Raw genomic sequence first — 19946 nt, 5'->3', positions numbered from 1 at the left:
TGCTAAACCGCCGCTATCCCGCGGCTTAACGGTTCCCCAAATCTCCCCGATCCCCCAAATCTCCTCCGTACAGTCGGGGAGCGCTTCCTGGTTGGGGCAGGGCTAACCGCCGCAGCCCTGCCTCCAGTCGCGTCTGTCAGTGCGTATCTCCGCCTCTCCCCCGCCCCTCTCAGTCTTCCTTCACTGAGAGGGGCGGGGGAGAGGTGGCGATGCGCGGCTGATGGACGCGACTGGAGGCAGGGCTGCAGCTGTTAGCCCTGCCTCCAGGAGCGACCAAGTCTGCGACCAAGTGTTGCAGTGGGGGGTTTGGGGGTGAAGGGACCCCCGTTTAGCCACGGGATAGCGGCGGTTTAGCAGGGGCACACATGCCCCTGCTATCTATGAGCTCTGAAGCTAGATTTATTCTCGCTTCAGAGTCTCTTCAAGTTACATTAGTTATGTTAATTCAAATAGACAGGTAATATAATCTCTTACCCACCCTGTTTTAAAAGAACAGGCAAATGTTTGTGATTTCATGGGGGCAGCCATCTTTTTGGTTGAAAGGAGGTGAGAGGGAGCATGAGACACAGTTCCAACTGTCCTGTGTCCTGAGCACCTCTCCGAGTTGCTAGGCAACGTGAATAACAACATAGGAAATCCCATCATGCTTAGCTAAAAATGCAGCTAAAAATGATGCTTTGGTAAGAAAAACAAAGTTTTGATGCTGTGAAACTGTTAAACACACACCAAGCCTTTTCAGTTCTGCTGAGTAGATTTTTAGTTCGGAGGTTCACTTTAAGCTGTATTGTTGAATTAACAATTTTTAACATCAATATATTTTCGTTATTGTCACCCATCTCTTTTAAAACGGTATTGATTCACTAACAATGTTTATCATTATTGAGAGATATCGGTATCCACTGAAAGCAATTCGTTATACAGCTGGGCCCTTTTTCTGGCACCCTTTTTTCATGCACCCCCTGAGAGGGAATTATCACTGCAAAGGGTGGGGTCTCTACCACACACTTCTGCACTATACCTGTTGAAGCAGAATTACCTGTGAAAAGGAGACCTGCTTCATTCAAGAAAGGACCTCCAACCATGAAAAATAGCTCATCACCGTGGTCGGCCTTCACAAAATCGGGCTTCAAGTCTTTGAAGAAAACAGGACGTCGCTGGAACTCATAGAAATAGACGGGGTTCCCGGAATCTGTGCAAGGGGGAGAAAAGTTCATTTTACTGGCAGGATTTACATAAAGACATGAGAAGAACAAACGGATCAGCAGAGCCCGTACTGGGGGCCGCAGGACCTGGGGAGGGCGGACATGATGGGGCTAAGCTAGGCTCCATCCAAGAAAGGGTTAAAATCCTGGTCGGCTGTGTCCTGTTTGGCTGGCCAATCAGGACCAGGAAGGGGCTGGACGGGCGGGAATAAGGAGTTTAAATAGGGTGGGCGGAGCAAGGCCCACAGGGATTTCCTCCAGGAAAAGCTTGAGCTGGCTGAGTGTTGTGCAGCGGAGATCCCTTACCTTGCGATGGACGTGGAGGCCTTAATTCAGCGCATCCGGCAGGAGGCTGCCACCCGGGGAGCGGACTGGGTCTCAGGCCAGTTCAGCGCGCTTGATGCGCCTTCACCTCCGGCCACAGCAGGGGCATCCACGAGGGCTCGGCGTCCGCCCGAGCGCCTCAGCCCTGATGCCTCCCCCAGAGCCCAGCGCCAAGTCGGGAGCCCCTCCGGGGACCCTCCAGCCCCACCGGCCAAGCGCTCCAAGTCTGGCAGCGGGCAGGCGGCTGGGAGGAATCCGCAACATAGGCGGGGTTCTTCCGGCGGTGCGCGCAAGAAAAGTTCCCCTAACGCACCGCCGGCGTCCTCCAGTTCCTCCACAGCGGCAGTTCCCCCTGCGGGGACCAGGCCTGCTCAGCGCAGGAAGAAGACCGGGGCGGGTGTCTCCACCCGTGGCAAGACGGCGGCCACATCCGGGGGGCCGGCCCAGCATTCTAGCGCAGCATCCCCAGGCCAGGCCGGGCCGTCCACGGCTGTCCCATCCGGACAGGCCTCAACTTCTGGGCAAGCCACGCAGCCTGCTGCGTCGGGCATGACGGCTGCTCCCTCCGGGCAGGCCTCCCCCCTTATCACCCCCTTCACTGGCAGGAAGGCAAGCCAAAAGTCGCAGAGGCCCCAGCCCGGGGAAGAAAGTTCTGGAACCCCTCCTCGAGGAGTCGCCGGGGTTTCCCCCAGGCAGAGCTCTAGCTCCTCCTCGGAGGGTGAAGCCTCTGATGGTGATCGTCCTGGTGGATCCGGAGCGTCGGCTGACCTGGGCTCATGCTCGGTGCAGCCAGGTGAGATGCCTCTGTTACAGCATAGTTATGGGGCGGGGGTGGGTGTTGCGGGGGGTTTAACTGTTAATAATGCTGTGCCTGTTACCGCTGTTTCCCCTGCTATCAGCACCCTCCCCCCTGCATCTGCCTTGTCTTTAGTTACTGTTTTGCTGTCTGGATTGCGAGAAGCCTTACAGGCCTCGCCACTCACTGCCGTCCCGACAAATAGCCCGTCGGCGGCATGGGTGGGCCCTCCGGGTCACACACCATCAATAGTTCAAGAGGGTCTGGGGGCTTTTTTGACGCAGTCCCCGCCCGCCTCTTCTCCCGGGCTACAGTCTGGTAACATGGGTGGGGGTAGGGGTACTGTTTTGTCGCAAGTGTTGCCCCCTCCTCCCACTTTGCAGCCGGCAAGCGCAGGGGCTCAAGTTGCCGACGCGGTTCCGGCTCTTGCACCCAGCTTAGGGGTGGGTCCAGCACTGGCAGTCGCCTCTCCCTCCCCGTCCTTAGCAGTGGATCAGGTTAGGTTAGCAGATTCTGCAAAAGGGGAAGTTTATGTTTGCTTTGAGGGTCCATTAGGTACCCATTTAAAACCAGAAGTGAAGGAACGCATTTGGAGGGGCGAGTATGTTGAGATCTTTTCTTTACTCCAGTTAGAGAAATTTAATCTCGATCGGGCGAAACCGGACGAGAGTAAGAAAGAGGAGGAGGAACGCAGGCGGTATCGGCTGATTCCGCGTACGTTCCAGAATTGGCAACAGGCCTTTAATATACTGGCGAGCGTGCTGGGCGAGCGTTATCCTGAACTTTGCTCGTCCTTATTTTGCTATTCGGACGGTATTGCTAAAGCTCATCGGGCTTACGGCGGCATTGCTTGGTTGCGCTACGACGAGCAATTCCGCCAGCGCAAGGCAGTTCGTCCTTCGGTCCAGTGGGACCATAAGGACATCATGCTTTGGATGGAGTTGACGATGCCGTCGGGTCGCAGCAGCCAGTCCTTTCAGGGCGGGGCCAGTGGCCCAGGAACAACTGGGCAGCTGGCCGCAAAAAAGAAAGGACTGTGTTGGCAGTTCAACGAGGGTTCGTGCCGTTTCGGGGGATCGTGCCGGTTCAAGCATGAGTGTTCCTCCTGCGGTGGCAGCCATGCCTTATCAAGATGTTACAAGGCAGGCAAGGGTCGTTCATCCGAGTCTTCAGGGAAGAGGGAAGACTCCGGTGAAAGTTCAAGAGATGGAACGGCACCTAAGTAGGTATCCCGATTTGGCCGCCGCAAAGTTGTTACTGCACGGCTTCAGGGATGGCTTCGTTATCCCTAGCGCGTGCACGCCGTCAACTTCCCCTCCTTATCGTAATTTAAAATCGGTTGCATTGCGCCCGGATGTTATTTCCCAGAAATTGTCAAAAGAGGTCGCACTGGGGCGCATGGCGGGTCCGTTCTGTTCACCTCCAATTGAGGATTTAGTGATTTCCCCGCTGGGTTTGGTTCCTAAGAAGGAACCAAACACTTTCCGACTCATTCAGCATCTATCATATCCCAGAGGTGCGTCTGTCAATGATGGCATAGACCCGGGGCAATCATCAGTGGTATACACATCCTTTGATGCGGCTATCAAATGGGTCAGGCGTTTGGGACAGGGGGCACTCATGGCAAAAACGGATGTGGAATCTGCGTTCCGTTTGTTGCCAGTTCATCCTGACAGCTTTCGCCTGCTAGGCTGTTTTTGGGATGACAGCTTCTATGTTGATTTATGCCTTCCCATGGGTTGTTCCATCTCCTGTCAGTACTTTGAGTCATTCAGCACTTTCATTGAATGGGTAGTGAAGGATGTGTCAGGTCTAGGGTCGGTCATCCATTATTTGGATGACTTCCTTTTCCTGGGTCCAAAAGACTCGCCGCATTGTAGTTACCTTCTGGCAACCATGCAACAGGTTTGCCATTCGTTTGGAATTCCGCTGGCCGAAGATAAGACTGAGGGCCCTCAGTCTGTCATCAAGTTTTTGGGCATCACTATCGACTCGGTCGCCATGGAGTGTCGCCTGCCGGGCGACAAGGTGGCGGACCTGTGTGCTACAATAACAGAGGCACTTAAGGGGCGGAAGATTACATTGCGGGCGCTGCAATCTCTCTTGGGCAAGTTAAATTTCGCATGCAGAATTATGCCCATGGGGCGCATTTTCTGCAGGCGTTTGGCATCAGCAACAGCCGGGGTTTCGGTCCCACACCATCGCATTAGGCTGCGCAAGGAGCTGCGGGACGACTTGGTTATGTGGCTGTCCTTTTTAGCCGAGTTTAACGGTCGCTCAGTATGGATGGACAAAGGGATTACCACTTACGACCTGGAACTGTTTACAGACGCTTCAGGGTCTTGTGGTTACGGGGCCTACTTCGCTGGACAGTGGAGTGCGGCCCCCTGGCCAGAGGTGTGGGTACGGGCAGGTTTTACAAAAAATCTGCTTCTGTTAGAGCTTTTTCCAATTGTGGCGGCAGTTGAGTTATGGGGTAGCCAATTAAAAAACAAACGGATTAAATTCAACTGCGACAATTTGGGGGTGGTATTGGCTATCAATCAAGTGTCTGCTTCATCCCCACCGGCTGTATGTCTGCTTCGGCATTTGGTGCTGGCTTGTCTTCGTAACAACATGCATGTGTATGCTGTTCATTTGCCTGGAACGGCTAACGACGTGGCTGATGCCCTCTCTCGTTTCCAGTGGGATCGTTTCCGAAGAGAAGCTCCGGGAGCCGAGCAACAGGGCCTGCCCTGCCCGGAGGCCTTATGGACGATTCCTTTCGGACGATAGAGGAGTGGATGCAACGATCGGTGTCGCACTCCACTTGGAGCGGTTATTCGGCGGTTTGGTCCCAATGGAACGCCTTACTGCAATGCGACGGTGCGATGGTGTCCTCTGAAGATCGTCTCTGTCAATTATTCCATTTTATGGCGCGCTGCGGAGCCGAAGGTGTTTCACCCTCGGCACTGGCTAAAAAATTGGCGGCTCTTGCATTTTTGTTCAAAATGCAAGGAGTCCAGGATGTTACAAAAGACTCTCGGGTTCGTCTGGCTTTGAGAGGCTATCGCTACGGTATTGTAACCCGGGATACACGTCGACCAGTATCTTTTTCAATTCTGTCTGCCATGTGCTTGCGTATGTCTGATGTTTGTGTTTCGCCATATGAGTCTCGTTTGTTTGCTGCTGCCTTTTCCCTTGCCTTTTTTGGTGCCTTTCGGATTGGGGAATTGGTTAGCGCCAATAAAAAAAGCCCTGGGGGTTTATTACAAGGGGATGTTTCAGTTTCTGATGCTTCTGTGGTAATCTATTTGCGAAGATCAAAAACTGATCAGTTGGGTCAAGGTAGGATGGTCACTCTATTTCCTATTCAGGGGTCCCCTGCTTGTCCAGTTATGTCAGTAAAAGGTTTTTTGGAGGTTAGGTCGGTTAAGGGGATCTCTCTCTTGTGTCATGAAGATGGGACTTCTTTATCCCGTTTTCAGTTTGTGGCAGTTTTTCGGAAACTGCTTAGCCTCCTAGGCCATGATCCTTGTAGTTTTGCATCCCATTCTTTCCGGATCGGGGCGGCAACTGAAGCCGCTAGGTGGGGTTTAAGTAACTCCTTGATTAAGAAAATCGGCCGGTGGGAATCGGCCCGCTTTCTTTCTTATGTTAGGCCTCACCTGTTATGATGTGTTTTTTAATCAGGTTGTTGTTGCAGTTTTCTAAATAAGCGTTATGCTGGTTATGTGTTTCAGACGTCTCACCTTGCCTGGTGTGGATTCTTGGCCACTCCTACGTGGCCTGGGGAGCTCAACGCGCTGGAGCCAGGCCCGAGGGCCGTCAGCTGGGCATATCCCGAGCCCAGGCTCGCGTGCGCTGGATTGGTTTTCCGGGTATGATATGGGCACGAGTCGTGCCAGAGGTTCACCGCTTTGCCAGACTGGATCGCCCTCCGGATGTTTTGGTGATCCATGCAGGCGGTAACGACCTGGCTTCATGCCCTACCAGGCGCATCATGCGGGACATAAAATTTGACTTTTTAAGATTGCGCTCCAGCTTCCCGAACACGATAGTTGTCTGGTCAGAGATGGTGGGCCGGCTTAGGTGGAGACAGGCTAGGTCAGTTGACAGGGTAAACCGGGAAAGAAAGAAGTTAAATAGAGATATATCCAGGTTCGTGTTTCGTAACGGGGGGGTGGCAATACGTCACGTGGATTTAGAAGGGGATAACTCCAGGTTCTTGAGGATGGATGGGGTCCACCTGAATGCGGTGGGCACAGATCTATGGACCCTAGCGCTTAGCGAAGGGATTCAGAGAGCCCTTAGGTTATGGTGGGCCGCGCAGGCATGAGGGGTCCTGCCAGCTCGGGGTGGAGGGGGTATGGTATCCGGAGGTGGTCAAGAGCTGGGAGGTGAGGTGTTCGCCTTTGGTGCGTTCACCTCCAAAGAAGTTCAACGCCTTCAAAGACTGCTGTGATGGGCGGAATGCAGCCGTCCCCGAGCCGGTGCCTGCGGCGGGGGGCCGGTGTTAAGAGCTGCTTCCCTTTACGTTCTAAATGTTTTAATGTTGTACCTCCGGATCCCTCCCCTTAATGTTCTATTGATGTTTTATTAATGTTCTAAGTTTTACATTATTGTTAAATTATACAATAAAGATTAAGGGCTGCTCTGGCCTTTATTTTCCCCACGTCATATGGTAGTCATGTGTCTCTGTGTTATGGTTGGCTGGGGAGTAAAGGGGGTTGGTTAAGTGTACGAAGGTTGGAGGTAATTAGATTATGCCCTCATCAAGCAGAGCCCGTACTGGGGGCCGCAGGACCTGGGGAGGGCGGACATGATGGGGCTAAGCTAGGCTCCATCCAAGAAAGGGTTAAAATCCTGGTCGGCTGTGTCCTGTTTGGCTGGCCAATCAGGACCAGGAAGGGGCTGGACGGGCGGGAATAAGGAGTTTAAATAGGGTGGGCGGAGCAAGGCCCACAGGGATTTCCTCCAGGAAAAGCTCCCTCCCTCCCTCCCTTTGTATTCTACATGTTGTTTTCTCTGTGTTTGTGTGTTTTTTCTTTTCTTTGTCATTGCAGCTGGAGGGGGTATGGTATCCGGAGGTGGTCAAGAGCTGGGAGGTGAGGTGTTCGCCTTTGGTGCGTTCACCTCCAAAGAAGTTCAACGCCTTCAAAGACTGCTGTGATGGGCGGAATGCAGCCGTCCCCGAGCCGGTGCCTGCGGCGGGGGGCCGGTGTTAAGAGCTGCTTCCCTTTACGTTCTAAATGTTTTAATGTTGTACCTCCGGATCCCTCCCCTTAATGTTCTATTGATGTTTTATTAATGTTCTAAGTTTTACATTATTGTTAAATTATACAATAAAGATTAAGGGCTGCTCTGGCCTTTATTTTCCCCACGTCATATGGTAGTCATGTGTCTCTGTGTTATGGTTGGCTGGGGAGTAAAGGGGGTTGGTTAAGTGTACGAAGGTTGGAGGTAATTAGATTGTGCCCTCATCATGCTTTACTCTGGTCTGAACAACTCTCCTTATATGCTGTCGGTGTGAAAAGTCAATTGAGAAGACATAGAGAAGGCAGTTGGTAGAGTGACCAGACGTCCCGGATTCGGGGTCCGCTGTCCCAGGCTGCATGAGGTCCCGGGAAACGTCCCGCTTTTAGCAGCAGGACGTCCCGGCCTTGGGACTCTGGTCACTTTATTGCATGAACTGGCAGCGGCGTCTATAGACGCCGTGCCAGTTCATTGCCAGCAGCCCCGCTCCAGCCTCCTTACTGTCTTCCGGTGTTCTGACACCGGCAGGCGAGCAGGGCTACGGCAAGATGGCTGCCGAAGCCCTGTACTGGAGACTATTTGTGTCTCCAGTACAGGGCTTTGGGCGCCATCTTGCCGTAGCCCTGCTCTGCCTGTCAGCTAGTGTTGGGCGAACACCTGGATGTTCGGGTTCGGGAACGTTCGCCGAACATGGCCGCGATGTTCGGCATGTTCGGGCCGAACCCCGAACATCCCGCTTTTGGGGGCCCTATGGGGTTGCAGGCATAAGGGGGGAGCATGCCCCGATCGCGGGGGGGGGGGTCGGAAATTCCCCCCACCCCCTCCGCTAGCGCTCCCCCTCTGCCCGCTTCCCCATACAAAAGTTTAAGGAAAGTAAAATAGTACCGGTGGTGAAGTGAGTGAGGAGGAGGAGTCCGGAGAGTGACGCTTTGAGGGAAAGCGGGCGGTTCAGCGGTAGTACCCTTGTGGTACTTCCGCCCTTTCTCTGACCTCACGTCCTCTGCATACGAGGGTACGCGTCACGCGTACCCTCGTATGCGTCATCACGCAGAGGACGTGAGGTCAGAGAAAGGGCGGAAGTACCACCAGGGTACTACCGCTGAACCGCCCGCTGCCCGGCCTCCCTCAACGCGTCACTCTCCGGACTCCTCCTCCTCACTCACTTCACAGTGCCACTGCCAGCCACTACCACCGGTACTATTGTACTTTCCTTAAACTTTTGTATGGGGAAGCGGGCAGAGGGGGGAGCGCTAGCGGAGGGGGTGGGGGGAATTTCCGACCCCCCCCCCGCGATCTGGGCATGCTCCCCCCTTATGCCTGCGACCCCATAGGGGGGCCGTAGTCGGCCGAACAGGGCCCTGTTCGGCCGAACAGGGGCCCTGTTCGGCCAGGCATTGAGCCGTTCGGGCGAACCCGAACAGTTTGGCCGAACACCACCAGGTGTTCGGCCGAACTCGAACATCACCCGAACAGGGTGATGTTCTGCAGAACCCGAACAGTGGCGAACACTGTTCGCCCAACACTACTGTCAGCGCGGGACATGTGCTGTAGGAAAATCGTCCAGGGGAGCTGCGAGCCAGAGGAGACTTCTGCCAGGTGAGTAAATGCTTTTTTTCCCCAGGTGTTGCCCACAATGTGTTTATTTTGTGCTGACATGTTTGCCCGCAGTGCGTTTATTTTGTGCTGACATGTTTGCCCGCAGTGCGTTTATTTTGTGCTGACATGTTTGCCCGCAGTGCGTTTATTTTGTGCTGACGTTGCCCATTGCATTTATTTTGTGCTGAAATTTTGCCCACATTGCGTTTATGCAAGGTGAGTAAATGCTTTTTTTCCCCAGGTGTTGCCCACAATGCGTTTATTTTGTGCTGACATGTTTGCCTGCAGTGCGTTTATTTTGTGCTGACATGTTTGCCTGCAGTGCGTTTATTTTGTGCTGACATGTTTGCCCGCAGTGTGTTTATTTTGTGCTGAAATGTTTTCCCGCAGTGCGTTTATTTTGTGCTGACATGTTGTCCATTGCATGTATTTTGTGCTGAAATGTTGCCCACATTGCGTTTATTTTCTGGTGTCTGGGGTAACTGTTGCTGCATTTATTATTTAATGGTCATAGTTGGCTGTGTTTGCTGCTTTGGGGTTACGGTATACTATTAAATAGCATCACACAGCTTCTGCACACCCATGATGCGAAACCTCGTCTGACCACATCATGGCGTAAACACTGCTTTCTCATGCCTTGCTGTTACATCGTTATGCTAGCTCCGCCCATACAATGTCATGGCCACACCTATTTTTCAGCGCAGCGCATCCCCGCATTCTTCGCGCCGCCCCCTATTTTCGGACCCCGTCCCGTCCCAGGTTGAACCAACAAAAATCTGGTCACTCTACAGTTGGGGTACGAGGGGAGGCAGGGGAATAGGGTTGCAACGGTATGAAATTCCACAGTATGATACCCCGGTATGGCGGCGGAATATGGTATTATACAATTATTTGGACTCGGCCCCTCCCCCTTACATTAAATGATGTGCCCCACTCTCTCGGCATACATATGATTAAGCCGCCGGGAGATTTGGGGCACAGAGTAAAACTGTAAATAGGCTCACCCTGCTCTTGCAAAAACCCTGGTGGCGTTAGAGATAGGTGTAGCCAGTAATAGGTGGCCGCAGCATAGGAAGCCAGGGATAGGTGTAGCCAGTAATAGGTGGCTGCAGCATAGGAAGCCAGGGATAGGTGTAGCCAGTAGTAGGTGGCCGCAGCATAGGTAGCCAGGGATAGGTGTAGGCAGTAATAGGTGGCCGCAGCATAGGTAGCCAGGGATAAGTGTAGCCGATAGTAGGTGGCCGCAGCATAGGTTGCCAGCGATAGGTGTAGCCAGTAGTAGGTGGCCGCAGCATAGGTTGCCAGAGATAAGTGTAGCCAGTAGTAGGTGGCCGCAGCATAGGTTGCCAGAGATAAGTGTAGCCAGTAGTAGGTGGCAGAGGCATAGGTAGCCAGGGATAGGTGTAGCCGGTAGTAGGTGACCGCAGCATAGGTAGCCAGGGATAGGTGTAGCCAGTAATAGGTGGCCGCAGCATAGGAAGCCAGGGATAGGTGTAGCCAGTAGCAGGTGGCCGCAGCATAGGTAGCCAGGGATAGGTGTAGCCAGTAGTAGGTGGCCGCAGCATAGGTAGCCAGGGATAAGTGTAGCTGGTAGTAGGTGGCCACAGCATCGGTAGCCAGGGATAGGTGTAGCCAGTAGTAGGTGGCCGCAGCATAAGCAGCTAGGGATAGGTGTAGCCAGTAATAGGTGGCCGCAGCATAGGTAACCAGGGATAGGTGTAGTCAATAGAAGGTGGCCGCAGCATAGGTAGCCAAGGATAGGTGTAGCAGGTAGTAGGTGGCCGCAGCATAGGAAGCCAGGGATAGGTGTAGCCAGTGGTAGGTGGCTGCAGCATAGGTAGCCAGGGATAGGTGTAGCCAGTAGTAGGTGGCCGCAGCATTGGAAGCTAGGGGTAGGTGTAGCCAGTAATAGGTAGCCGCAGCATAGGAAGCCAGGGGTAGGTGTAGCCAGTAATAGGTGGCCGCAGCATAGGAAGCCAGGGATAGGTGTAGCCAGTAGTAGGTGGCCGCAGCATAGGTAGCCAGGGATAGGTGTAGCCAGTAATAGGTGGCCGCAGCATAGGAAGCCAGGGATAGGTGTAGCCAGTAGTAGGTGGCCGCAGCATAGGTAGCCAGGGATAGGTGTAGGCAGTAATAGGTGGCCGCAGCATAGGTAGCCAGGGATAAGTGTAGCCGATAGTAGGTGGCCGCAGCATAGGTTGCCAGCGATAGGTGTAGCCAGTAGTAGGTGGCCGCAGCATAGGTTGCCAGAGATAAGTGTAGCCAGTAGTAGGTGGCCGCAGCATAGGTTGCCAGAGATAAGTGTAGCCAGTAGTAGGTGGCAGAGGCATAGGTAGCCAGGGATAGGTGTAGCCGGTAGTAGGTGACCGCAGCATAGGTAGCCAGGGATAGGTGTAGCCAGTAATAGGTGGCCGCAGCATAGGAAGCCAGGGATAGGTGTAGCCAGTAATAGGTGGCTGCAGCATAGGAAGCCAGGGATAGGTGTAGCCAGTAGTAGGTGGCCGCAGCATAGGTAGCCAGGGATAGGTGTAGGCAGTAATAGGTGGCCGCAGCATAGGTAGCCAGGGATAAGTGTAGCCGATAGTAGGTGGCCGCAGCATAGGTTGCCAGCGATAGGTGTAGCCAGTAGTAGGTGGCCGCAGCATAGGTTGCCAGAGATAAGTGTAGCCAGTAGTAGGTGGCCGCAGCATAGGTTGCCAGAGATAAGTGTAGCCAGTAGTAGGTGGCAGAGGCATAGGTAGCCAGGGATAGGTGTAGCCGGTAGTAGGTGACCGCAGCATAGGTAGCCAGGGATAGGTGTAGCCAGTAATAGGTGGCCGCAGCATAGGAAGCCAGGGATAGGTGTAGCCAGTAGCAGGTGGCCGCAGCATAGGTAGCCAGGGATAGGTGTAGCCAGTAGTAGGTGGCCGCAGCATAGGTAGCCAGGGATAAGTGTAGCTGGTAGTAGGTGGCCACAGCATCGGTAGCCAGGGATAGGTGTAGCCAGTAGTAGGTGGCCGCAGCATAAGCAGCTAGGGATAGGTGTAGCCAGTAATAGGTGGCCGCAGCATAGGTAACCAGGGATAGGTGTAGTCAATAGAAGGTGGCCGCAGCATAGGTAGCCAAGGATAGGTGTAGCAGGTAGTAGGTGGCCGCAGCATAGGAAGCCAGGGATAGGTGTAGCCAGTGGTAGGTGGCTGCAGCATAGGTAGCCAGGGATAGGTGTAGCCAGTAGTAGGTGGCCGCAGCATAGGAAGCTAGGGGTAGGTGTAGCCAGTAATAGGTAGCCGCAGCATAGGAAGCCAGGGGTAGGTGTAGCCAGTAATAGGTGGCCGCAGCATAGGAAGCCAGGGATAGGTGTAGCCAGTAGTAGGTGGCCGCAGCATAGGTAGCCAGGGATAGGTGTAGCCAGTAATAGGTGGCCGCAGCATAGGAAGCCAGGGATAGGTGTAGCCAGTAGTAGGTGGCCGCAGCATAGGTAGCCAGGGATAGGTGTAGGCAGTAATAGGTGGCCGCAGCATAGGTAGCCAGGGATAAGTGTAGCCGATAGTAGGTGGCCGCAGCATAGGTTGCCAGCGATAGGTGTAGCCAGTAGTAGGTGGCCGCAGCATAGGTTGCCAGAGATAAGTGTAGCCAGTAGTAGGTGGCCGCAGCATAGGTTGCCAGAGATAAGTGTAGCCAGTAGTAGGTGGCAGAGGCATAGGTAGCCAGGGATAGGTGTAGCCGGTAGTAGGTGACCGCAGCATAGGTAGCCAGGGATAGGTGTAGCCAGTAATAGGTGGCCGCAGCATAGGAAGCCAGGGATAGGTGTAGCCAGTAGTAGGTGGTCGCAGCATAGGTAGCCAGGGATAGGTGTAGCCAGTAGTAGGTGGCCGCAGCATAGGTAGCCAGGGATAAGTGTAGCTGGTAGTAGGTGGCCACAGCATCGGTAGCCAGGGATAGGTGTAGCCAGTAGTAGGTGGCCGCAGCATAAGCAGCTAGGGATAGGTGTAGCCAGTAATAGGTGGCCGCAGCATAGGTAACCAGGGATAGGTGTAGTCAATAGAAGGTGGCCGCAGCATAGGTAGCCAAGGATAGGTGTAGCAGGTAGTAGGTGGCCGCAGCATAGGAAGCCAGGGATAGGTGTAGCCAGTGGTAGGTGGCTGCAGCATAGGTAGCCAGGGATAGGTGTAGCCAGTAGTAGGTGGCCGCAGCATAGGAAGCTAGGGGTAGGTGTAGCCAGTAATAGGTAGCCGCAGCATAGGAAGCTAGGGGTAGGTGTAGCCAGTAATAGGTGGCCGCAGCATAGGAAGCCAGGGATAGGTGTAGCCAGTAGTAGGTGGCCGCAGCATAGGTAGCCAGGTATAGGTGTAGCCAGTAGTAGGTGGCCGCAGCATAGGTAGCCAGGGATAGGTGTAGGCAGTAATAGGTGGCCACAGCATAGGTAGCCAGGGATAGGTGTAGCCAGTAGGAGGTGCTCGCAGCATAGGTAGCCAGCGTTAGGTGTAGCCAGTAGTAGGTGGCCGCAGCATAGGTAGCCAGGGATAAGTGTAGCCGGTAGCAGGTGGCCACAGCATCGGTAGCCAGGGATAGGTGTAGCCAGTAGTAGGTGGCCGCAGCATAAGCAGCCATGGATAGGTATAGTCAATAGAAGGTTGCCGCAGCATAGGTAGCCAGGGATAGGTGTAGCCAATAGTAGGTGGCCGCAGCATAGGTTGCCAGAGATAAGTGTAGCCAGTAGTAGGTGGCAGAGGCATAGGTAGCCAGGGATAGGTGTAGCCGGTAGTAGGTGACCGCAGCATAGGAAGCCAGGGATAGGTGTAGCCAGTAGTAGGTGGTCGCAGCATAGGTAGCCAGGGATAGGTGTAGCCAGTAGTAGGTGGCCGCAGCATAGATAGCCAGGGATAGGTGTAGCCAGTAGTAGGTGGCCGCAGCATAGGTAGCCAGGGATAAGTGTAGCCGGTAGTAGGTGGCCACAGCATCGGTAGCCAGGGATAGGTGTAGCCAGTAGTAGGTGGCCGCAGCATAAGCAGCCATGGATAGGTATAGTCAATAGAAGGTTGCCGCAGCATAGGTAGCCAGGGATAGGTGTAGCCAGTAGTAGGTGGCCGCAGCATAGATAGCCAGGGATAGGTGTAGCCAGTAGTAGGTGGCCGCAGCATAGGTAGCCAGGGATAAGTGTAGCCGGTAGTAGGTGGCCACAGCATCGGTAGCCAGGGATAGGTGTAGCCAGTAGTAGGTGGCCGCAGCATAAGCAGCCATGGATAGGTATAGTCAATAGAAGGTTGCCGCAGCATAGGTAGCCAGGGATAGGTGTAGCCAGTAGTAGGTGGCCGCAGCATAGGTAGCCAAGGATAGGTGTAGCAGGTAGTAGGTGGCCGCAGCATAGGAAGCCAGGGATAGGTGTAGCCAGTGGTAGGTGGCTGCAGCATAGGTAGCCAGGGATAGGTGTAGCCAGTAGTAGGTGGCCGCAGCATAGGAAGCTAGGGGTAGGTGTAGCCAGTAATAGGTAGCCGCAGCATAGGAAGCCAGGGGTAGGTGTAGCCAGTAATAGGTGGCCGCAGCATAGGAAGCCAGGGATAGGTGTAGCCAGTAGTAGGTGGCCGCAGCATAGGTAGCCAGGGATAGGTGTAGCCAGTAGTAGGTGGCCGCAGCATAGGTAGCCAGGGATAGGTGTAGGCAGTAATAGGTGGCCACAGCATAGGTAGCCAGGGATAGGTGTAGCCAGTAGGAGGTGCTCGCAGCATAGGTAGCCAGCGATAGGTGTAGCCAGTAGTAGGTGGCCGCAGCATAGGTAGCCAGGGATAAGTGTAGCCGGTAGTAGGTGGCCACAGCATTGGTAGCCAGGGATAGGTGTAGCCAGTAGTAGGTGGCCGCAGCATAAGCAGCCATGGATAGGTATAGTCAATAGAAGGTTGCCGCAGCATAGGTAGCCAGGGATAGGTGTAGCCAATAGTAGGTGGCCGCAGCATAGGTTGCCAGAGATAAGTGTAGCCAGTAGTAGGTGGCAGAGGCATAGGTAGCCAGGGATAGGTGTAGCCGGTAGTAGGTGACCGCAGCATAGGAAGCCAGGGATAGGTGTAGCCAGTAGTAGGTGGTCGCAGCATAGGTAGCCAGGGATAGGTGTAGCCAGTAGTAGGTGGCCGCAGCATAGATAGCCAGGGATAGGTGTAGCCAGTAGTAGGTGGCCGCAGCATAGGTAGCCAGGGATAAGTGTAGCCGGTAGTAGGTGGCCACAGCATCGGTAGCCAGGGATAGGTGTAGCCAGTAGTAGGTGGCCGCAGCATAAGCAGCCATGGATAGGTATAGTCAATAGAAGGTTGCCGCAGCATAGGTAGCCAGGGATAGGTGTAGCCAGTAGTAGGTGGCCGCAGCATAGGTAGCCAAGGATAGGTGTAGCCAGTAATAGGTGGCCGCAGCATAGGTAGCCAGGGATAGATGTAGCCATTAGTAGGTGGCCGCAGCATAGGTAGCCAGAGATAGATGTAGCCGGTAGTAGGTGGCAGAGGCATAGGTAGCCAGAGATAGGTGTAGCCAGTAGTAGGTGGCCGCAGCATAGGTAGCCAGGTATAGGTGTAGCCAGTAGTAGGTGGCCGCAGCATAGGTAGCCAGGGATAGGTGTAGCCAGTAGTAGGTGGCCGCAGCATAGGTAGCCAGGGATAGGTGTAGCAGGTAGTAGGTGGCCGCAGCATAGGAAGCCAGGGATAGGTGTAGCCAGTAGTAGGTGGCTGCAGCAAAGGTAGCCAGGGATAGGAGTAGCCAGTAGTAGGTGGCCGCAGCAAAGGTAGCCAGGGATAGGTGTAGCCAGTTGTAGGTGGCTGCAGCATAGGTAGCTAGGGATAGGTGTAGCCAGTAGTAGGTGGCCGCAGCATAGGTAGCCAGGGATAGGTGTAGCCAGTAGTAGGTGGCCGCAGCATAGGAAGCCAGGGATAGGTGTAGCCAGTAGTAGGTGGTCGCAGCAAAGGTAGCCAGGGATAGGTGTAGCCAGTAGTAGGTGGCTGCAGGATAGGTAGCTAGGGATAGGTGTAGCCAGTAGTAGGTGGCCGCAGCATAGGTAGCCAGAGATAGGTGTAGCCAGTAGTAGGTGGTCGCAGCAAAGGTAGCCAGGGATAGGTGTAGCCAGTTGTAGGTGGCTGCAGGATAGGTAGCTAGGGATAGGTGTAGCCAGTAGTAGGTGGCCGCAGCATAGGTAGCCAGAGATAGGTGTAGCCAGTAGTAGGTGGCAGAGGCATAGGTAGCCAGGGATAGGTGTAGCTGGTAGTAGGTGGCCGCAGCATAGGTAGCCAGGGATAGGTTTAGCCAGTAGTAGGTGGCCGCAGCATAGGTAGCCAGAGATAGGTGTAGCCAGGATAGTTGCCTGCAGTATAGACAGTCAGGGGGGATGCAGCGGCATGGGGTACAAATACTCACTTGCCAGCAGGTCTTGCTCTCTGTACTGACTTAATTCTTCTTCCTGTTCTTGCGTATCATCTCCTTGTTATAGCGCCCAGGGGGCGCGGTTTCAGGGAAATAGGATGCAAGAACAGGAAGTAGAATGAAGCCAGCACTGCGTGCAGGACCTGCCAGCAAGTGAGTATTTATTTATCCTCGCCGTTGTTCATGCGCCCGCCACTGTGTCGCATCCCCGCCGCTACATTGCCCCGCCCCCTGAAAAGCGGTAAAACGAGATTGTGCGTGGTATGATTACCACGCACAATCAAACCACGGTATATTTTCATACCGGTATACCGTGGCAACTCTATGGGGAATAGAGCAGTTTCTAAACTCTGCCAAGATAGAATTTTACAGTACAGATTCTATTTAAAACTATTACAATAAAAAGCATACCATTCTATTCATTATGTTCTCCTGGGCCCCTCTGTGCTGTTTCTGCCACTCTGCTGCAATCCTGGCTTGTAATTGCCATTTTTATGCAGTGTTTACAAACAAAAGACATAGCAAGTGATAGGCTGAGAGTAGCTCAGTGTGTGAGTCATACAGAGTGTGCAGGGGGCCTGGAGAGGGTGTGTATAGCTGTTATCCAATCACAAGCAGCACAGCACATTCCAGCCTGACTGCCTCAGCCCGACAGAGGAGAGAAGATTAGATCAAATAACAGAGATAATACAGCCACTGTGCAACTAGGAAAGGCTGCAGTAAGACAGAGCACATTAGAACAGGTATAGGAACGTATAGGATAGAAGAAAGAAGGCTCAACATTTTGTTACAGAGTATCTTTAAATTAGAACACCTACAAAAAAAAAATCTTTTTATTTTCCCAGATAAACTCTTTACCCTCTGTGGGCAGTGGGGTGATGAGAGAAGTGGAGATATCCGGGAAACCAAAGTCTTTCATTTAAGTTTTAACCACTTACCAAAATTAAGACAGTATATCTATGCTCTGCGGGAGGACTGTTCTCATTCCAGGAGTATAGATATGTCTCCCGCCACGATCACCCACTGCGTGCGCCCCCACACACGTTCTCATCATTGCCCAATAAAACCACAATCAGTCACAGAAACACAGTTCTCAATTCCCATTCACCAATCTAAGTGCTCGTAATCCATGATACCCAGCATCAATGAGATGTCGGTGGTCATTGACTAAAGTGAAAGCAAAACATACACGCATTACTTCCTGTATATATCACGTATGTCCTTCTCAAAGGACTAGAGGACATGATCTGCGCATGGAGGAAAAATGTTTTAGCCATTTATTTAGGAAAGGGTTCTTTACAGTAAGAGTGATTAAGATGTGGAATGCATTGCCACAGGAAGTCGTTATGGCAAACTCTATACCTGCATTTAAAGGGGGCTTAGATGCTTTCCTTGCGTTGAAAGACATCCATGGCTACAATTACTAGGTTATGCCTAATGACGTTGATCCAAGGATTTTATCTGATCACCATCTGGAGTGGGGAAGGAATTTTTTCCCTTTTGGGGCTAATTGGACCATGCCTTGTAAGGGTTTTTTGCCTTCCTCTGGATCAACAGGGATATGTGAGGGAGCAGGCTGGTGTTGTACTTTGTTCTCTGGTTGAACTCGATGGACGTATGTCTTTTTTCAACCCAAATAACTATGTAACTATGTAATAATAATAATAACACAGGTCTGCGACTAAAAAGCTGTTTGATTATGTTCAACAAATTTCCATGTATTTTGGTGTGCTGAAAACAAATAAAATATTGAGAAAATGCCTGGGCGTCATGATTTGCCACAAAAAGCAAAATTGTTTTCAAATTTATCCTTTTTTTTTTTAAATTTTGGTACTCCACATAAAATTGGGATGGACTAAGGAATTTTTAAAACCACTTCCAAGAGATGGAGACTGCTTCTTATACTTGGTCATCAAGTTTCCAGGCCTGTCGGAGGAAAAATTGAAGGAAGGCGTATTCATCGGACCAGACATTAGAAGACTAGTTGACGAGTTTGTCCATGACGGATCCTCAAAAAGAAGGGTGAATTGCATTTAAAGAAGTGACTGGGCCTCCCTGCAAAACTGTTTAAACAGGAAGTAGCATCAGACACTTAGAGAGAGGAACCTCTGGCGGTGGAATGCAGGAAGGTATGTGTTCCTGCCCGCCACCTGCTGCTGATAGATGCTGGAGGAGAGCGCAGAGTTGGAGAGCCTGATGTGTGGCCATGTTCTCCCCTCATGCTACGACCCCTCCGGCCCCCCAAAACAGCCCTGAGCTGGCTCTAGAGGGGGGAGGGGGCTGCAGCCCCTATTGTTACGCCACTGGCCAGTGGCCACCGGAACTTTTGAAGGAGCAGAGTGAGCCATTTTTCAGCTTTACCCTGCAGCCAAATTTGCTGGTGCCTTAATACATGTACATGGTTTTCCCTTGATCACAGCCCGTTATATGGTGTATAGGTACAGTAAGTGAGGTGCATTAGCACAGTGCCCATGACCTGCTGTGAGTCCATTCACTTTTCTCAATCACCATTTCGCAATAATACTTCTGTAACCCTCTAAAAGAGGGTCCCAAAAGTTTTGCTAATGTATTTCTATGTGTGAGGTAACTTTAGCATCTAAGGCTAAGTTACGCCTTAGATGTTGGCCTGTGGATCCAAAACGGCGCATGGGAGAGGAGTGGAGGCGCTGTAATGGTCGCATAGACCGTTGCTAAGCGACCAAAGCACACAGAGCAGTGGAACTTTCCAGAAGGGGCACGGCCTGTCAGAAGCTACAGCGCAGGCGCGGAGGGGCAGAGCTAGAAGGGTGTAGCCGTAGGGAACTGGCTGAAAACTAGCCAGAGCGCGATAGAGAGCGAAGAGAGCAGAGCGGAACTTAGGAGAAAGGAGGAGCGGGAAAGGAGGCCACGAGCAGAAAGAAGGCCGCAGCAGTCACCCAGGAGACTAAGAGCGGACCTGGCGGTCATGCAGAGACTACAGTGGAGCAAGTAAGGCAGAGGCAACCCGGCCAGACGGTGCCCGGAGACCAGAGGCAGCGTGCACAGAATCCATCCGAGCTAGTCCGGACAGAAAGGACCCCAGCAGCCAGATGAGTATTAGGCCTGAGAGCCAACTTCAGGTTACAGTGTGTGTTCAGTTAGTAGCCAGTGTCCAGCGGAGGCTTGCTGAGATAGATATATAGAACCTGGAGAGGCCAGTTCTGTTCAGAGAGCTGTTACTAGAGACTGTTTGTGTACAAAAGCTTTAAAGATACAGAGACCTTGTGTTGATGATACAGTTGTTGATGCAAGATAGAGCTGCCCAGCTAAAGTGAAGAAATCTTCTGCCTCTTATATAAAGTGTATTGAATGTAAAGGCCTTGCTGTCACTAAGAGACAATATGTTGAGTGAACTCACCTGACTGCATCTAACTACCTTTTGTGTTCAGTGAACCCACCTC

The 19946-nt window shown here is 52.8% G+C and overlaps 1 protein-coding gene across 3 annotated transcripts in view; it reads right to left on the bottom strand.

Moving 5' to 3' along the window:
* Positions 1-19946, bottom strand: part of LOC137543725 (cocaine esterase-like) — a 229253-nt gene that overhangs the window by 47816 nt on the left and 161491 nt on the right. For 2 of the 3 annotated variants that reach the window (XM_068264854.1, XM_068264855.1), the window contains exon 11: positions 1037-1189. The exons of the other annotated variant lie outside the window; for it this stretch is intronic. In XM_068264854.1, the coding sequence (XP_068120955.1) occupies positions 1037-1189 (153 nt within the window). The remainder of the gene's footprint in view (positions 1-1036; positions 1190-19946) is intronic. 3 annotated transcript variants of the gene reach the window in all.

The sequence above is a fragment of the Hyperolius riggenbachi genome, unplaced genomic scaffold (genome assembly GCF_040937935.1).
Source record: "Hyperolius riggenbachi isolate aHypRig1 unplaced genomic scaffold, aHypRig1.pri scaffold_186, whole genome shotgun sequence".
Classification (NCBI taxonomy): Eukaryota; Metazoa; Chordata; class Amphibia; order Anura; family Hyperoliidae; genus Hyperolius; species Hyperolius riggenbachi.
The sequence above is the reverse complement of the archived record's forward strand: the minus strand, read 5'-3'. Positions and strand labels throughout refer to the sequence as shown.